General features: G+C 35.8%; 1 protein-coding gene across 3 annotated transcripts in view; it reads left to right on the forward strand.

The window, feature by feature from the left end:
* CACNA2D1 (calcium voltage-gated channel auxiliary subunit alpha2delta 1) overlaps nt 1-20,378 on the forward strand; it is a 354,317-nt gene that overhangs the window by 324,433 nt on the left and 9,506 nt on the right. Inside the window, exons 22-36 of one of the 3 annotated variants that reach the window (XM_054399509.1) lie at nt 884-960; nt 2,834-2,894; nt 4,678-4,775; nt 6,393-6,477; nt 6,691-6,753; nt 7,681-7,784; nt 9,036-9,122; nt 9,562-9,629; nt 10,400-10,438; nt 11,567-11,638; nt 12,565-12,717; nt 12,809-12,861; nt 16,123-16,178; nt 16,322-16,451; nt 17,412-17,524. In XM_054399509.1, the coding sequence (XP_054255484.1) occupies nt 884-960; nt 2,834-2,894; nt 4,678-4,775; nt 6,393-6,477; nt 6,691-6,753; nt 7,681-7,784; nt 9,036-9,122; nt 9,562-9,629; nt 10,400-10,438; nt 11,567-11,638; nt 12,565-12,717; nt 12,809-12,861; nt 16,123-16,178; nt 16,322-16,451; nt 17,412-17,524 (1,259 nt within the window). Of the gene's footprint in view, nt 1-883; nt 976-2,833; nt 2,895-4,677; nt 4,776-6,392; nt 6,478-6,690; nt 6,754-7,680; nt 7,785-9,035; nt 9,123-9,561; nt 9,630-10,399; nt 10,439-11,566; nt 11,639-12,564; nt 12,718-12,808; nt 12,862-16,122; nt 16,179-16,321; nt 16,452-17,411; nt 17,525-20,378 lie in introns of all 3 variants that reach the window. The other 2 variants (XM_054399508.1, XM_054399510.1) reach the window with 2 other exon arrangements.

A 20,378-nucleotide genomic window follows, 5' to 3' on the forward strand; every position in this document is an offset into this window, starting at 1 on the left:
TGCAGTATCCCCACACTGAAGCTGTTGCCAGACGAAGTGGCGAACCAACAGAAGCAGAAGTCCCTAGCAGCCCTAGACAAAAATCCCCAGCCTAAGTCCCTAACTGAAGTGCCTGTTGCTCAAAGTGGTTGGTTTTTATATTCTTTGTTATAAATCCCTTGACCAGTAAAATCCAACCACACACATAAACTAAAATCTTTTCCCAATAAGAGATGCCAGCATGTCCAGGAAGTGGCTTCTGCAGTGTGTTCCAATCAAAGGGTGCCAATGTGAGGATGTTGTTCTTGGCTCACATGGAATGTTATTGTTTTGACCTATGCATCTAAGGAATTGGTCAGATAAGGAATCATGCATTCTGCATGCATCCAGCAGCTGCCCTCAGAACAGTGGCTGCAAAATTTTTCTTCTTGAATGTAAAGTGAATTAAAGTTTGCCAGATACCCTTCCTAATCAATACCTCTAGTTGTTTTACTAGAGACTCTGTCATTATATGATGCATGCAGATCAGTACCTGCTGCTTCAGGCAATCAGTGATCACTTTTACGTGTTACTTTGCGATGCTATGTGAGTACAAGAAAGACATAAGAAATCACATATTTTGTTATTTACAATTATTTAAAAATTCCTTGCTTATCCATTAAAAATTGCATTTATCCTTAAAAGTGTAATTAAGAATGAACATAGAGAACTTCAGGACCAGCATGAACCTACTTGTGAAAGTAGGTTTTAGACAGTGTGAGCCTGGTATGTCAGTACATAGCTGTCATTTCTTATGATGATCCAGCTTCCAAACCTGTTAATTGCTTTCAAAACACATAGAAGCTGAAATTGGAAAACTGCTCCAAATAATGTAATTGCTTTATTTCTCTAACTTCTATTGCAGTTTGGCATTGGTGTTACCATCATACAGCTTTTATTATATTAAAGCCAGAATTGATGAACCAATAATACAAGCCAGATGTAAGTACTGTGAAGGTTCCCTGGTTTTGTTCTGTGTCTCAGGATCACTTTTAAAAAAGCAGTGTTTAAAGTTCATAAATTGTGTGAAATTCACTGATGTTATCATGATGTACCCAAAATCTACAGCAATGATTCCAACCCATTGTACCCTCCAAGGTACAAGAAATATTCTATAAAAATAGAATATGTACAGGTATCCCAGTTCCACTGACAATTCCTTCCCCCTTACTCTGTGCCTGTAGAATCATTGCTTTGTGTATCCTCTGTTGCTGTCATTTTAAGGGTCTGGATACTATTTTTTTTTCATTCTATTAGCTAAATGCTGTGATACAGACTATAATAAAAGCATTTTTGGAGTAATTTTTACAGTAGTTACCTTTACTGCCTGTGGAGATAGATGAATCTGAAAGCACTTGCAGCTAAATTTTTGGTTTGCATTTTACAAGTAGTTTTAGAAGATGTTTGTGATGTATTTTTGGATTAGACTAATTTCAAGCCATTTACAGATTCTGGAGAGATAAGTGGAAATGACACTTGTGAGTATTCAAATGCTTTTTATTTATTAGATGTAGCTTAACTGCTGTCTAGATAGTAGACAAAATAGAATCCATCACATCCTTTTAACTTTTTCCAAGAGTTACAATAAACTTGAACAAATATGCAGTTAAATTGAAACCACTTAGAATCTCTCTGACAAGCATAGTTACTATTTGTTTAGCAAAAAAGTTGGTTAGCACTATATCACTGTTCTCTGCCCTCATCTCCTGCATATGACGTAGAATAATAATCAGTGACTTATTTCGTAACTTTGTCAAACAGTAAGTAGTTTAAAAGTAAAGTTTTAGTAAGTGAATATGATTCTCTTGATTGATTAGATCATCTGTTTTTGCACTTTTATCAATGCAACCTGAAAAACAGACCCTTGAAATAGCCACAGTATATAGAAGGTACTTGGAAATTAATTGAGAAGAACATATTCTTCAGTCTAAAAAGATGTTTGTCTTTTTTTCCAGCCTATAGCTGTATGTAAATCGAACCTTTGATCTATCTATGCACAATATTTTTATTCAAGGGGCTGTTTGAATAAAATATTGGTTTGTGACCCCTTTTGCTTTACCCTGTTTTTTTCTGTTTCCCTGCTTTCTCTTTCTGATGGATAGTGGCAATCAAAAAGGGCAAGTATATTCTTGTTGCTCAATTTCCTTCTGTTTACTGCAGTTGATACTTTTCACTTATATTTCTATTCCTACTGGATATTCTCCTCTGTATTCCTCATCTTGGGTTTTTTCCCATGTTCATTGGTACCACAGCAATAGAAAGGAACCAAAAAAGAAAAAAGAAAAAAGAGAAGGATGTAAAATGTTTTTCTGTTTTCATGCACATTTCAATATGTTGCTAATCTCTAATCCTTTGTCTAGTCCTATCAATGTTCACTGATACCAGCTTTTAAAGCTTTTTTGGTGACATTGGAACTGATGCTTATATGGATCAGGTTATTAAACTTTTATTTCAGAAAATTCTAGAAGCATTTTCCAAAATGTTCTAACAACTTGGTGTCCCAAATATTTCTTCATGTCAAATTGTAATTCTAATGAAAACATCTCCTATATTTTTATGTTGTCATGCTAATGAAATATCTTCTCTAAGTTTTTAAATAACTTATTGCTAAGTATATCTTTCATATAACAAGTAATTCCTTCTTGTGCTGTGAAATACTGAGAAGTATACAGTGTATTAGTAAGAAAGTGTCTCAGAATGAACATTTCTTTCTAAATTCGTAGATGCATGCAAAAGCTAGTCAAAAATTCTGAGAAGAAAAATGATGGTAAAAAGCCATATTTGCTTACTTGGTGTTTATTCTTCACCTTTGTAGATTCAGAGACACTGAAGCTTGATCATTTCGATGAAGCTGGCTATACATTTATAGCACCAAGGTTGGTTAATTTCCCATTAATAAGTATTATCTCAGCAATACATAGGCATTTGGTAAGATTAATGACATTTACAAAATATTGACTTAATCAATGAAGTTTCATATTGGTAAAATGAATATTAAGTAAATTAGAAGTTACTAATTTAAGTTCATATTTTAGAAGATCAGTCTTCTTGCTCAAGTGTAAATATGTTTATGTATATGTTTATATTAATCAAGGAGAGCTCCAAAATCTGATACTGATATTTTCATGGAAATATTATATACATCTTTTCATTTCTTATGATTCTGACTTTTAGGATTTTACAGCTTTGTACTTCAGCTTCTCATTTGTAAAATAGATATCATAATATTAACCTCAAGACATTTTCCAACTTCAAGAAAAAGCTCTCTATCACTTAGAGATAAATTAATTTTTGATTCACTGAACATAAAGAACAATGGAGTCATTGAAAATTGATCTAATAAGTTCATTAATTCCTTTTTTTTCTTTTTTTAATGTGAAATTGCATAGTCACCGTTGCCCTTGTAAATGGATGCTTGCAAGGAGAACATGGTGTGTTAAATAGTTCTCAAAAATTAAGTTCCTTTAAAAGACAGTCCTTTATAAGGAAATGCTATACCATCACAATTAGTTAAGGATTGTTGCATTTCTTATTTGTTTTATAAATTACTGTATCCTTTTAAATTTTCATTAATAGCTTTATTTCAATTAATAGATTGATTCATACGCAAAACACAGATTTCTGTCTTTAAATGTATTCTCAGCTTAACAGTTTAATTGAATTTTTATGAAGGACTAAAGTAATTGATAATCAGTTGTACCAATTAGCAGTTGCCACCAAGTCCCTAGCTGTTGGCTTGATCTACATGAACAAAGCCTGTTTGATACAGAGCAGCTCTGTTTAAATGTGAATGTTGGTACAGCAAAGCAAATTCTGCCTCTAGTCATTGAGGGTCATGGTAAAGTGAATGGTAATAAGATACCTTATTGATATGAAATACTTAACAGACTTCTTTTGTTCATAAAATTAATTTAATATAAAAAGCTCATTTAAAAAAAATAAAGGCTTCCTTTTGTAGTACTAAATCCTTTCTGCATTTTAATTAAAGTTATTTAATGCCACTCACCATCTAATATTTGTCTTCCAAATGCCCAGTGGCTTTTATTGTGCTTGCTCATATTCAGTGACTTGCCCAATGATATATTCCTTTGTTACATTGCATAAAGGACAGCAGTTTAATGTTTATCTGTTTTGCATATGTCAAGACAAAATGTGTTTGTATGCTCATCTGGTGTGTACCCTACTGAAATTGCCTTTAAGACTTTTCAGATTATAGGACCTGAAATAAATCCAGCCTTAGCTGAGCAGCAGTCTATGTATTTTCCATTATGATTTAAGCCAGGAGCAATCTAAATTCACTGGGTATTTTCTTGTTTAGTTTACAGACTCTATGCTCTCCTAATTTCAAAGCCTGCTCTATTACTTAATTATTTTTTCTGGGAATCTATGCTGTGTAGGAATTTTTCTATAATTCAGATTTAGTCAGACACTTGAGCACTTTATTTCCTGTACATGCCTGAAATATTTAATATAGTAAAAATTCAATATTAGCCATGGTAGTCGGTTTGTGTAGTAGTGCCAGCCACAACATTATAGTAACACAGTTCTGCTTGGACTTTAAAACTGCTGAGCTGTATTTATGTACTTCAGTAACAAAGGAGAGAAATATGAGAAAACTGATGTATTTTTGTTTTGGTTTGGTTTGGTTTTTTTTTCCAGAGAATACTGTAATGATGTAAAAAAATCAGAAAACAACACTGAATTTCTGTTAAATTTCAATGAATTTATTGATAGAAACAGTCCAAGCAGTCCATCATGTAAGTATCCTTCTCACTTCTTTTTTCCCCCGCTTTGGAAATTATTTATAAATAAGAAATAGTCAGAATCAAAAATTTTATGCCGAAGTCATGTGCTTTGGGATTTTATCTTCATTATGTTAGGATTTTCTGCCCAAGCTAGAGATTTTTAAATTGTTTTTCACTTTTTTGAGAGTATTATGCACCCAGTATTTTCCACAATTCCTCTTAGCATTCTGTTCTAGCAGCAAATAACTGCCAGCTTGTTTTAATGCACTCCAAGTATTTTGAACAAGAATTTTCTGCTGAGCACATCACCCAAAACCTCAAACAGACTTCAAAATATTGTAACGAAATCTCAAGTCTCCTTTCTTGTCACTTTATATAACCAAAGTAAGTGAAGAAGCCAAGAACTGAAGTAACCAGTAACCCAAATAAAATATATGGAAGGTCATTTGCCGCTTCAGAAATTGATTAAAGAGATCTCACTTCATCTTGATTTGGTTGAGACCACAGATTCATGTAACTCCTGCAGTGGAGAGAATTGGACTTTCTGCAGGTATTCATGCTTGGAAATGAAGCTTTAAACTCCATTTAGAATAAATGAGGAGTTAACACTTTTGAATAAACTTTCAGTCTGGTTCTTATAAAAAAAAAAAAAATCAATGTTTGGATTTGTTTGTCTATCCATGCAAGTCTGTTTAGCATTATTAATTCTTTTTTAAAAGTTGGATTAACCCCTTTTTTTTTTTTTTTGTCTTGGGCTCCCCAAGTCTTCTTAACCTGGTGTCAGAGATCACAGATCAATTCAATAAGAATCTAGATTCTGTAACTGAAGGAATGCACACTTAAATATGAGATCTTCTCACAAAAGTCTATTTTTATGTGCAAGTATGGGTGTTTGGTTTTGTTGTTTTTTTTTTTAATAGGGTGATCATATTCATTGACACATTGCTGGCTGATTAAAATTTTATTTCTGTCCCTTGTATCAATATTGACTCAATATTGGAAGTAAAAGTATTCACCTCAAATGATTAACTCATTTAATAAATTGAAATGCTAGTTTAATATTTACTAGTTATATAAGTGAATATTGAGGACACAGTAATGTTGTAGTATATGCTATGGTTAGTAAATAAGGGACTTAAATCATTTAAATATATTATTGTTGAATTATTTCTATTTTTCTAGCGCATAAGAGTAAATATAACTAAGAATTATATATTGTTTCATTACATCACCCAAGATAAAAAGTGTTTGAATAAAAATATGCTTTAAAAATAGGTTTATTTACAAATGTATATAGGGTTTTGCAAAACTGAGACCCATACCCTTATCGCTTTGCTTATTCCTATGAAACAATGATTGGGGATTGGACTAGATGACCTTTAGACTTCCCTTCCAACCCAAACCATTCTATGATTCTATGATAGGACACAAGGAAGGCAAAGTTTAAAAGTGAACAGTCTGAGAGCAATCTATTTAGCAGCAAGTACTTGATGTAATTTGGAGTTAGTATGTCCACTAAAATTAGCACAATTTTGTGGCTATAGCATCTTAAATCAGAATTTCGTTTTAGTCTTTTAATGCAACCCAGTGTCATATGATGTCAGCTAAATGTCTAAACTCTTTTGATAGGTAATACTGATATGGTCATTAGAGTTTTGCTGGATGCAGGATTTACGAATGAACTTGCCCAAAAGTATTGGAGTACACTGTCTCTGTAAGTATTCTTTTTGTTGACTGATTTTTTTGCTGCATTTCATAGTTTGGTAATAAAATACTATATATGTGTGTGTGTGTATTCAGATATACAGTTAATATTTACACAGCACAGATGTTTAATTAATAATTCTGCGCTTCCAGCAACTCTTGACATAGGAATTTGTGAGAGTTGCAGTCAATTATCATTTTAAATCTTATTTTTTGTTTACAGTGACGGTGTTGTTGCACAGTTTGTCGTTACAGATGGTGGAATTACTAGAGTATTCCCAAAAAGGTAACAGTATAATTTGATCATTTTGAAACTTGAATGTTAAATAATTTTCAGTCTAGTTGTTCCTGATAACTATAAAATGAATTAAATGTCTTGTTTTGCTCAATTCTATGTGTGTCTGATCTGTAGCATTATTTCCATAACAGGCCCTTGTACTCCAAGTTTCTAATCGGTTTATAGTAGCAGTAAAAGCAGTACCCTGGTAGTAGTATTGGGGCCATGGTTATCCATAATTACTCCTAAGAGCTCAATTGTTTGGCAGGCTGGTGGACTGCAAATACTGTAAAGTAGTAGACTTTTTTGTTTTGTTTTGAGTAATGAGAGCAGACCAAATAGTGCAGGGACTTGAAGAGAGAAAAATATATCATTAGCAGAGGGCAAAAAGGGAATGAGAAAGGGATCATATAATAAACGAGACATCTCTGTCTGTGACTGAGAATAATGAGGTCACCATACCAGTAAATGGCAGACCAGACTTTTATCTTAGGTTTTTCTGTGTTTCCCCACAATGACAATGAATTTTACTCCCCAAATCAGTTCCTTTTGTGTTTTGATGTTATGAGTGATACAAAATTTTGGAATCATTTTTTTGAAGAGATAGCATGTGCTAAAAAGATTTGTATATTTTTTGTAGCAAACACTGTTACAGTTGTATTTGTCTCAACGTATCTAAAAATGGTGAGACAAGATCTGTGTTATTCCAAGAATATACTATTTTTTTATTATTATTCCAAGGGGGCTTTTAAAAATAATTACACCTGGAAGTTAACCAATGAAAACTGACAAAGTCTGAAGACTGTATAAATGAATCTCACATTAGTTCCAAATGAATAATAAAACCCGTGAAAAAACATAAATAAAGCCCCAAAACCCTGCAGCACAGCTTTAATGAGACTCTAACTATCTCTTTTTGATCACTTTTTAAATTAGGGCAGGAGAAGATTGGTTGGAAAATGCTGAAACTTATGAAGTCAGCTTCTACAAACGGAGTTTAGATAATGACAACTATATTTTCACAGCTCCATACTACAACAGTAAGTCATCACTAGTTTGGAATGTCAGAGCTAGCTAGTTCAACATAAGTGTACTTTTGGAATTTTCCCATACCAGTTGAGGTCATTCACAAAAGATGCAAGTAGGACAAAATTTAGGAAAACATCTTGGGGTTTTTTTCCCATTATTAAGGAAAAGGTAACTGGGAGAGCACTAAACAACAGACATCATAACTTGTCATTGATCTTGGTGTCCTTGTATCCTCAGGATTAACAAGGCTGAAAGAATGCAGATTACTGGTGCTCATTTTTTACACTGAAATTTTGTTTTACAGACATGCTTTGGCAGAATTATTTTAAAAGGCAATGAAGGAAAATTGCACTCAGGGACAATAATGCTACCTAAAAAAAGCCATATTTGAACTGAGTTCTGTATACCTCCTCAGCACCAAACCACAATTCTGTCTACTGCACCACTGCTTAATTTAAACCTTGCCTTTGAATTCTATGTCAAATTGCTGTTATTCACCAGAAAAGTTTGTCTGAAATACAGTGATATTTTAAACCTTTATATGCACAATATTAGGTGCTCATTACTGATGTGAGCAGCATTAACCTTGCCAAGATCATCTAAAAGCAGATGCTACCACAACTGACATACTCCTCTCTCAAACATATGGTATCTTTTATTACTGTTATTTCATGCTTATTTATTTCATCTTTTCTCAATAAAATATTAACAAGGTAATTAATTAAATTCCCTGAAGTCTCTGTTGTTCTCAAAGAGCTCCAGGGAATGTACTTTTAACTTGGTTTTTCATACTAAGTAGCGTTGAAAACAGGCTGAGGTCTGTCAGAGAAGTAATTGTTGGTTAGTGAGTGGTGTCAGTGTACCCTGCATTGAAAAATACGCAGACGACAGCGGGATAAAATCTTTGGCACTGATCCTGCTTTTAACAGAGCTGCTCACATGTGTAAAACTATTCATAGCCCTGTTCACAGAAAAAAAAAAAGGCAAAAACCCCCCAAAAGACTATGATAACTTTATGAGACAGTGAAACCACGTAAAAAACCTTGAAGAAACATAAACAAAATTATTCCTGTTAGTCATTCAAGAGGTGTTAGTGATCTGAACAATGACAGGTGATAAATGCATAGTGCAAGTGGGTCAGTGGTTTTTTTAATCAGGAATTTTTTGAATCATTTGAATAATCACTACTTTCAGTTTCAAAGGAATAAGCTTTCATATCTTCCTAACTCATTTTTTTTCCCTTCCTCCTTCCATACTCTCAGAAAGTGGTGCTAATAGCTATGAAACAGGTATTATGGTAAGCAAGGCGGTGGAAATAACAATTAATGGGAAGCTTCTGAAGCCAGCAGGTAAGATAGAATGGTGCTGAAACTCTAAACACATTAGTTAGTTGGTTGTTGCTCAACTGTGAATTAGAAATTTAACTGAGCTTGCAAAGGAACTTAATTTTATATAGTATTCTTTAATCTGAGGCTTTTAATCATGCCAATGGAAATCAAACCACAGATCTGGTTGTGTTTGAGTAAGAGTGATTAATTTTTCAGTCTTACGAAGGACATTGGTGGTCAGACAACTGAGCAAAACTCACATTTTATGCTTTTCCAGCTGAATTATTTAGATACTACTATAATATATCTCTGTTTGGGTTTGTTGGGGTTTTTTTGTTTGTTTGGTTTGTGGTTTTTTAGGAGGTTGGGATTGTTTGGCTTGTTTGGGATTTTTTACAGTTATACAGCTACCTTTTTTAAATTCATTTTACTATATAAGACTTTCATGTTTTTTTGTTAGTTGTTGGAATAAAGATTGATGCAACCAGCTGGATGGAAAATTTCACAAAAACCACAATCAAGAGCCTGGTAAGCAATTGACCAAGCCTTTTTTTGAACTTTATTTGCATTTCTCAAAACTTCAGATGCAATTAGGTCTAATAGCTTTTTGTGTCAGTCACACTGATATGTAGTTGCCAAGTAGTTGTGGTATTTAAATCATCCAAATGCACAAAATAAATCTATGTGGAAATAGTCTGCATTTTGTACTTGTCTTACTTTCATAATTATAGAACATAAATAATGACAAAGAAAAATGACATATTCCAGTCAGTAGGCTCCTTACTAGGATTATACTGTAGCAGTGAATAAAGTCTACAAAAGAACTGGTGAATCTATTAATAGTGAACAGTAAAAGTTTTATATTGCAACCAACATCAGAGCTACAAAAAAACATAAAAGCTGACTGGAGATGGTGGGATGGGCTTCCTTTATCACATGAGATTCTCGTGCTTTGAGGCAGACATAAGGAAACGTAGATTTTCTTTCTCTTTTACTTTCTACTCACAAAACTGGCATCCTGACAAGTCCTCCAAACTACTTCTCTCTAATATGATGAGCATACTTAAAAAAGGAGATGCATCAGAGACTTCATTAAAGGCAGGCGAGATTGTAGTATTTATAAGTACGAATGCAAGCTGTTCGTGAAGATATTTGTGAGAAAGTATACTCACTCAAAATGAACATAAATTAATATACAATCAAGTAACCTTTTCTTGTCTTGATTGATTAATGTCATTGCAAGATACAGGGTTTTTTGAAGCATCTTTGTGAAGATTACTGCCCTTCTGTTTTTTCAGTGCAACAGTGAAATCTGTGGCTGTGAGAGAAACAGTATGGTAAGAATATGTTCAGTTTATGAATGTCCGTCAGATGATGAAAATTCACTCATTCTTTCTAGATTTATCTACATTAATTCTTTCATTATTATTTGAGGTTTAGTTTTATGGAAAATTTGGCTCTTGAGAAAGAGATAAAGATTAGGAGGGTAAGGGGGGGATAAAAGTCAGGTAAAGTAGTTGTTGCAAGAATCACTGCAATGAGGTTATGAGAGCTATGGGGAAGGAAAAAAGTAGAGCAAGAGCCATAGAGAATGATGCGAAGAAAAATGTGAGAAAAATGTAACAGCAATTTACATAACAAGAGGCAAATCCTGCTGGAAGGTAATAATTTAAAAGGAAATCTGAGAAAAAGTCTGCTAGATGTGCCTTAGACAAGGGTAAATGCAAACTGAAAAGCACGAGAGTATGCGATGTGCCCTTCAACAGTTTTCATCTCTGCTCACAGCCCATTCAGGATTTGCGATGCCATAGCTCTGCTGTTACTCAAGGGAGGACAGCTTTTAGGGGCCATCACAGTATCATATTCTGCCATGTGCTTAAAAGCTTTTTCTGCTCAGGTTTTCTGTGAGTTCTTTTGTGGAAAGTGAACATGATTAAATGCAAGAGTTACAGCAAAAAGAGACCTCTGGGAGGTTATCGATTTGGCCTCACTGCTATCTTTGCAATCTCTGACTACAAGGATCTTTTACAAAGTACAAAACACAGGGAACCAGTAGGCTTCCCATTCCTACACCTGACACCTGGGAGTAACCCACTACAATCCTTGCTGAGTTAAAAGAGCATGAAGGAGGATTCATGGCTGAATCACACCAGAAGTTGCAGTTGCTTATTTTGAGCTGAAATTCAGTTGTAATCAGATTTAATAAGGATATAGCGCTCTTAAAACTTACAAAGTATTGAGCAAATAAGAATTTACAAAATAACTTGTATGAAATTAAGCCACAAGGGATCTTGTGACGTGTACAAACTTTTACAATACTGATAATGCTACTTATAGATTAGTATTTGCCCTCGGCTATGGGGTTGTAATTTAGCCTGGTTTGAAAACACGTCTCAAGTGCTAGATAAAAAACAGTTTCTTGTAGAATGTTGTCTTGACAAATCCTTTCTACTTTCTTACAATAGCACGTGGACTGTGTTATCCTTGACGATGGTGGATTTCTTTTGATGTCAAATAGAGATGAATATACACAACAGGTACGTGTTAAAACTTTAAAAACAACAGGAATAAGTTTTAAGAGGAAAAAACAGCGTATCACTCTCAGCTTACCCTGAGAGTAGCAGTTCTGAATCACAAATTTTGCCATATCAGAAATTCCAGTTATTTTGTTAGCTCTTTTCACAGTCTTATTTACGTTTTAAAGCACTAGGTTTCATTCTTTGTGCTCTGCCCTTAAGCTGATAGGCTGCCAGTGGTGGCGGCAGGTAGTATGGCACCCACACAGCTTCTTTCTCACATTCCTCTTGCTTTTCCCTAAACAGGATAATGAAGGGAGTGGAACATCTCCCTTCTGAGAAAAGGCTGTGGGGGCTGGGTCTCTTCAGCTTGGAGTAGACTGAGGGGTGACCTCATTCATGTTTATAAAGATGCGAAGGACAGTGTTGAGAGGATGGAGCCAGGCTCTGCTCAGTGATGTCCAATGGTAGGACAAGGGTCAACAGGTGCAAGCTGGAGCATGGGAGGTTCCACATGAACATAAGGAAAAACTTTTTCTGTGTGACAGAGCACTGGAGCAGGCCACCTAGAGAGGTTGTGGAGCCTTCTTCTCTGGAGACATTCAAAACCCACCTGAATCTATTCCTCTGTAACCTGCTCTAGGTGACCCTGATCTGTCAGGGGAGTTTGGACTTGATGGTCTTTTGAGGACCCTTCCAACACTAACATTCTGTGATTCTATGATTATTGATGGGTGCATTTAACAATTAACATCTATCTGGGGCCATCTGACTCTCTTTTGGAAAAGAAATAGTCAAACAAAGAAACAGATACATAAGCAGCACAACTGGATGTATTATGTAAAGAGGAAAATGGTGGGGGGTAAAAAAATCAAATTCATTCCATTTTTTTTATGAGAAAACACATGAAGCATTTTAACTTACTTCTATATATTCTCCCTCATCAGATTGGAAGATTCTTTGGTGAAATTGATCCTGGCCTGATGCGAAACCTGATTAACATGTCCCTGTATGCCTTTAACAAGTCGTATGACTACCAATCAGTCTGTGATCCTGAAGAAGAACCAAAGCAAGGAGCTGGACTTCGTTCTGCTTACGTGGTTCGTAGTCCCTTGTGTGGTGACTTAGATTCCCTTAAAAGTCTGCACATGTTTATACAAATAACACAATCTCTGTTGTTTATTTTCTCAGCCTACAATAACAGATATTTTGCATCTAGGATGGTGGGCTTCGGCAGCTGCCTGGTAAGTACAAGTGTGTAGGAAATCTGTGCGTCCAAACTAGAATTAGTCATTGAGTTTAAACTGTTAGTCATTTTTACTTCTTCCATAAAGATGCTCTGAACTCTTTCTGCTGTTTCTGCTGTTTCTCGTGGTGAAAATTCAAACTCTTTGGAAAAGTCAGTGTTCTTGCAACAGCTGAATTCAAAACTACTTTTGCCAAGTTTTGTGATTGTGTATTCTGGCTCTACAAAAGCAACTTCAGGAAGCAGGGTTGGTATTATGAGGGCCCCTCAGTTCAAGAAGGACCTCAGAGAACTGTTTGAAAGAGTCCAGCACAGAGCCACAATGATGAAGGGAGTGGAACATCCCTTGTGAGGAAAGGCTGAGTGAACTAGGACTCTTTAGCTTGGAGAAGAGGAGCCTGAGGGTTGACCTCATTCAAGTTTACAAAGATGTGAAAGGCAGCGTCAGGAGGACAGAGCCAGGCTCTGTTCAATGATGTCTAGTGATAGGACAAGAGGCATCAGGTGCAGGCTGGAACAGAGGATGTTCCATGTGAACAGAATGAAAAAAAATTTCACTGAGGGTGGCAGAGCTCTGGAACAGGATGCCCAGAGAGGTTGTGGAGTCTCCTTGTCTGGAGACATTCAAACCCTGCTTGGACGCATTCCTATGAGACCTAAATTAGGTGATCCTGCTCTAGCAGGGGGGTTGGACTGGATGATCTTTCAAGGTCTCTTCCGACCCCTAACATTCTGTGACTAATAGCCTGTCTGACTGGCAGATGTGAAGACTCAGATGAAATAATTCCATTCAGAATTACCGATCACTTCGTTCCCTATTTCAGAATATTGCCTTTTCATTTTTCCAGCAAGAAGTCTTAAACTAGTTTTTTACTTTTCATTGAAGCATTTTACAAAACCACATGAATCATAGAATCTCAAAATTATAGAATATTTTGGGTTGAAAGGAAGGGCCTTTGAAAGGTCATCTAGTCCAACTTACCTTGCAATGAGCAGTAACATCTTATGACCATCTTATGGAGCAATTGAGTTTACAAGTTCTAATGATAATTAGTTGGTTCTTTGAACTATTTTAAGGAACTAAATATATAAAAAAACATTTTTAGATAATTCTGCAGTCATTTACTTCACATTTTCTATAGCTGAGTGGAAAAGTTATCATATTTGTACTGTTGTGGAGTTTGGGATAGACCTTGAGATTACAAATTGCAGAAATAATCAGGTTTATCTTTCACAATCACTAAAAATCCATTGAAGAACTTTCTTTGATTTTGATTTTGGTTTGTGTTTTATCAGCAACAGTCCCAGAAATAATTTTACCCATTTAATAGTTGTGTAGGTAGACACCCTTATCAGCTACTTCCTCCAGCACCACACTGGGATAAGTAATTGGGATTTAGATGATACTTTTTCATTGGTGTAGACTGCACCCTTGGAGACTGTTCTGTTTATCCTGGAGATTCATGATGCTTACATTTTTTGTAATAATTATCAAGCTGGAATAAATTACCTACTTTATGAAGCTAAGAGTTAAAATATATAGCAGCTGAACAAACATCTAGTAATTTTCTCACGGATACTACTATGAGCATTGTATGTTTGGTTTTATTGTTGATTACATTTTGTTAACAACAGCAAAACTCTCAGTTTTCTTGGAGAGCAGCAAACTTCAAAAACTGGAGATGGGCAAAAATCCAGAAAAGAAATTTGAGTTCTTCTCAGAGAAACTTTAGTTTATCAGTGTTCAAATCAGACTTCATGGTCTGGACTCAATTTAGACCTAAAGTTTAGTTTGTGTGATGTTTAGCTTGAAAGCACCACATGAAAGTACTTTCTGTGGAATCTAGGTCAGAAGCAGACAGAGAAGTCCATTAAGCAAGCAGAGGGCTAACCGAAAATAGATTCAGTGAGGCACCTGCCAAAAGTAAAAGCAAGTGCAGGGAAATAAGAGAAACCAGGTTATTAAGGAAAACTATTCTGTTTCAGGCAACAATGAGGGATGAAGGTGTGAGTGGTAATTTTAAAACAATTACATGGGGTACATTATCATTTAGTCAGGAGAGTACATAGCATTCCTCCTTCATGCTCTTTTAACTCAGAAGACTTTACAATTTTCCCAGACTCCTTTTCTTTCACTCAGTTCCCTGTAAGTTCTGTGCTAAGCCCTTACAAATGATGACTCTCTTCTGTCAGCAAACTGCATCACTGTTGAATGGCATCAAGACTCTTCTCATCCATAATGGCTGATGTGCTGCCTAGCTGATGATTCAAGGCACAAAGCTGTGGGTGTGTAGCCAGAGTTCCTTAATGCCTCCAGTGGCAAGGTGGCAGGCAGATTCAGTCTCTTCATACATGGAGCATACTGAATAAGGAGCAATGGGAAAAATCTTGCAGGGTGAAGTCATTCCTGTCTTCAGAACAGCTGCTAGAACAGAATGAGCTTGAGGAGCAATCATGTCATATTTGTAGGTAAGAACCAAATCTAAAGCATGACAACAGGAAACTACAGCTTAAGGAGGTTTAAGCAGAAACAGAGACAAGGAATATAAGTGGTGTAGTTCCAAGCAGAGTTAAGGAATATAAGTGTTGTAGTTCCTATTTCTGTAGGTTGGTAGAGAAGAAGGGAACTGCATATGTGGCAATCTGGTACTTGCTTCTAGTAAATAAAATAGGAAAAATACTATACTGAGTGAAAAAAAAAAATAAATGGAGCTCTTTAAGTTTCTAGGAGAAAAATATAGGCCATTACTCACGAGCAGGAACGGAGATGATTTTGAACGTCAACTGTTACAGTAATGATTTTTATAATATGCTTGTAATATTCCAGTGGTCGTCTCCTTCTCAGCAGTTTAAGGAACCTTAACCAGTACAAAGTTCAGGAGCATTGTTTTTTCAAAAGGAGTTCTGGTTGGTTTTAGTGTTAGAGGAGCACAAACCTGCTTCTTCCAGCTTGCACAGAGGTGTATGAGGAAGACATGGATGGTGTGATAACATTTATATTAAGTTATAGGCACAAATGATAGCAAATCTTAACAGCAGAATCAAGATTAATGTGAAAGAAGACCTGGAAGAAATATTGAAAAGAAAATCAGAATCAAAATGTAAAGTTTAAATAAATACAGCTTTAATAGCTGGCAAAAGCATCATAAACTGTGATGATTTTCTTAATAACTAGTATTTGAGTAGGTTTTTAAGATCCATTAAAGTACAAAGAAGACAAAGACCCTTTAACAAATACCTATTGTCTTTCTGTGTTCAGGTCTATCTTACAGCAGCTGTTTTTGAGCTTGACTTTTCCACGATTCCTTGAAGCAGGTAAGTCAAGAGAATGTTAAAGAGTCAACTTTGAGTGAAGTAGAAGGTAAGAATCTAGGCTGGGGGCGATATTTGGATGTCCTCATTACATCTGTGACTTTAAAATGTTATTGTTGAGTTATTTCTTTTTGTTTTTCTGTCAGCTGATATGGAAGAAGATGATTTTGGTGCCACCCTGCCTAAAACAAGCTGTATCACTGAGCAAACTCAGTACTTCTTTGAAAACGATGATAAATCCTTTGGTGGGATTGTAGACTGTATAAACTGTTCCAGGTAACATTTCTTCAATATAGATAATAACTGTGGTATATTCACTTACATCAAAAAAGATAATGACACTATTATAACAACAAAATGTATCTTTTGAATTAATTACATCAAACTTACTTTAGAGAATATCATTTTAGGCAATAAAATGATAAATTGTGCTCTTTGTTTAGAATGAATTTTAATTGTAATAATGGTTTGAAATTATAGAAGATGGGATTTAAATTGGATGTTAGCAACAAGTTCTTTACTGTGAGGGTAGTGGAACACTGGGACAGGTTGCCCAGGACCCTATCCTTGGAGATACTCAAGGTGAGGCTTGATAGGGCTCTAAGCAACCTGACCTAGTGGAGGAAGTCCCTGCTGTGTGCAGGGGGGTTGGACTAGATGACCTTTGCAGGTCCCTTCCAATCCAAACCATTCTATGTTTCTATGACACCATTCAATTATTTCCAAGTTGAAAATGACCCTGCTAACTTAAAGGCCTTTTGTGTGATTACATGTACTTAAAAATACAACAGATACACATCCAGTACACAACATACGTACTCTCTTTCTCTTTTTACAGACAAGTTTATGTGTTGGGGTTTTGTTTGTTTGTTTGTATTGTGGTTGGGGGTTTTCTCAGTGTTCTCAGGGGAAGAATTGTCAGTGAACTGATTTTATTTCTCACTACAGTTCCTGCAGCAGTACAGAGCTGGCTATTAAGTCGATTAAAGTCATATTACGCTCTTTTCCATTTTTTCCTCTAATAAGTCTAGTTGAAAGGGAGAGCCATAGCAATGTCAAAAAGATTACAAAAATTGTTACAAATGTTTCTTGCCGTTCCTTAATGGAAAAGATAAACAGTAGCATGCAGACTAAATCTGTGAAGTTGGATTACTCTTATTCCAGTACTGTGTGTCCTTCTTTAATATGGATTTCTTTGCTTCATTTAAACATCGTTTTTTCTTGGCTTTTTTACAGACTTTATCATGCAGAGAAGATTTCAAACACCAATCTAGTATTCATTATTAGTGACAGCCAACTGCTGTGCCGCTCCTGTGACCCAAAGCCACTGATGCAAGCAGAGAAGCCGGGTATCCTTTAAAAAAGCACATTATTTGGTAGTGTGGATTGATTTTTGGCTATGATACACAAAAATATATAGTGAAAAAAAAATGGCCTGTTTATGTACATACTAGTAGCATGATTACCACCGGAGTACTTGAAGAAGCAAATATTTGTGGATGATCGCACAAATCATCTGTGGCAGCAGTCGTTTTGGTAGAGAGGAAAGATACTATTTGTGAGAACTTAAACAGAAATGGTCTCACAGAAACCTAGTGAAGTCTCTAAAAGGCAGATGCAGAGTCTTGGATCCAGAACAGAATAATGACATGCAGTTGGGCAGGCTGGGAGCAGAGTGACTAGAAACAGACTTGCAGAAATTACTTAAGAATCATGATGGACAAGAAGTTGAACATCAGTTGTCACTATGCTGTGCAGTAAAGATGGACAGTCACATCCTGGGGTATGTTACTGAGAGTGTAGTCAGCAGGTTGGAAGAATTGATCCATCCCATCTCTTCAGCACTGATGAGACTATATCTGGAATGCTATGTTTCGGCCTCCTCAGTTCCACAATGACATACTAGAGGAAGTCCAGTGATGGGCCACCAAGGTGGTTAGCATCTGGAACACAGGACAGACAAGAGAAGCCTTAGAGTCCTGGGTTTGTTTAGCCTTTAGTAAGACAAAGGCATATTTGTCTAAAGAAATATCAAATAGGCCAACACTAAGGTAAGAGTGTTTGGTTACGAAAAGTTAGGATGCTGCACAGATTGCAACCCTGAGGTGAGGTGATGGAAGCACTTCGGTGTGTGCTCAGTGACAACAAGAACTGATTACTTCTTGTGGAAACTACTTTAGCCATCAAAGATTAGAGTTTATCCATCTGCTAGCATAGATTTTCTGAAGGGCTGGGTAGAGTCACAGGTTGCATACATACTAAGCAGAGTTCTTGCAATGTATGCATTAAAATAAAAAGCATGTGAAAGGTGGTTGTAATTTACGACCACCCACTCCAATAGGTACTCACAGGTGACAATGGCGTAAATACATAAAAACAATGTACACATAGTCTAGGGCAGCTGTAGAGACTTGAGAAGCATGCTAGAGACAATAAATCAAATCCTCATTTGAATTCTTATCACAGAATGTGGAAAATAATTAGTAATATCTTTGTCCACATCAGGAAGTTGGTTAGGACAACCTCTCCCATCCCTGAAAGAAAAGCAGATGACGGTAGAGATGACTGTTTCTTTGGCACAAGCAATGTGTTCGTTGCTGCATTACTAAAACTGGAATTTCCTCTATGCTTGGGCTGAGAAGGAAGTTGCATTGGAGTGTAAGCAATACCTGTGTCATCACAAGACTATGTGAATGCAGTCTAATGTTCTAATTGGCTACAGTACATGATAGTTTGAGTAACTGTTGCCACTGTCTGAATTTTTAGACAATGTGGCAATTTATGGAGTCACTATAGAAAAGGAAGCATGTTTGGTGGGAAATGGACACATGACTTGAATTTCTCTGAGGGGCCTAAATCTTCTAGAAAGCCATTAATGACCTAAAATGGCAGCCAGAGCATCTGGGTGGGCTTATAGTGAACTATTTTATTTTTGTTCCAACTATGCAGTACAAAGCCATTCCCTCTTTCCTATAACTAATGTACATTGTGAAATACAGATGTAGCATATCGCACAAGCAGCCAGAATGACCTTTGGGTGCTATTGAGATGGTTATTATTAAACCCTGTTTCCTTCTGGCTGGTACAGGTTTGCTTGTGCACATGGCCTTTTGGAGTATTTTTACGTTTTGACTTCCCTTTCAGCTGGGCCCTGGCAGTAGAAAGAGGAGTTGAGTCCGATAACATCTGAATAAAGACAGATGTAGATTCTCTATCTTGCCTTCTGTTGGACTCTTTCAGTCATTGCAATGAAGCTGCCACAGCACATTGTAGGAGTCCATGAATAGGAATGCTTCAAGTCTAAGTTAGAGCTACTAAGACAAAGCTTTTGTGCTCAATTATTTTAAAACAGTCTAGCATAGCTTTAATATGTGCACTGCCAACAGTGAAATAAAAGAAACAACATACCGAGTGTTACTATAAGCAGGTTCAACAGAAGATGGTTTTACAGTTTACCAAGTGTCTTTCAAGTATGCTGCAATGACTCATGTCCTTTGTTAGCCTGTCACAAATGTGAAGTATAAATATCAGCAATCAGAGTATTCAGAGCTGTAAACTAAAGCATTGCCTCATGTTTACAGTTAGCAAAAAGCATCTCACTGCTCCCATTTGTATCCTTCTGCTCTGCTATTATCCCAGACAGCATTTTCTCTGTCTCCATCACTGATAAAATAATGAGATCTGATTAAGTTTTCTGTCATTTATTATCAAATCCTGCAGTGAGATGATCTTGCTTATGATATTTGGGGCAGTATAGGTGTACATAAGGAAAACTAGCAGCTCTTACAGGCCTTCACTGCAATTTTCATCCTGTATTTAGCATCACTAATCCAAGAAGGATTCCTTGTTTTTACTGTGTATCTTCATTTTAGCAGAATAACTCAGTGGTGACATATGCTATAAACATTTAGCACTATTGAAAGTTTACTACTTTATCAAGTATTTTCTTTAATATTTCTGCAATAGTAATAATAGCAATACAGAAAATATTTTTTAAACTTCAGCTTTCACCTTGATTTTTTGTAAGTTTTGTAAGTACTGGTTCTAAAGTGTCATGTGGGATATTTATTTTCTTGATTAAAGCAATGTAAAAAAAATATTTGATTATGATTTATGTGAAGGGTTTGGTTAGATTGGTTTTCTTTACATTAAACAAGGAACTGTATCTATTGATATGTGTTTCAGTACTATCTGAATTAGCAT

Source organism: Indicator indicator, chromosome 3 (assembly GCF_027791375.1).
Source record: "Indicator indicator isolate 239-I01 chromosome 3, UM_Iind_1.1, whole genome shotgun sequence".
NCBI classification, from domain to species: domain Eukaryota; kingdom Metazoa; phylum Chordata; class Aves; order Piciformes; family Indicatoridae; genus Indicator; species Indicator indicator.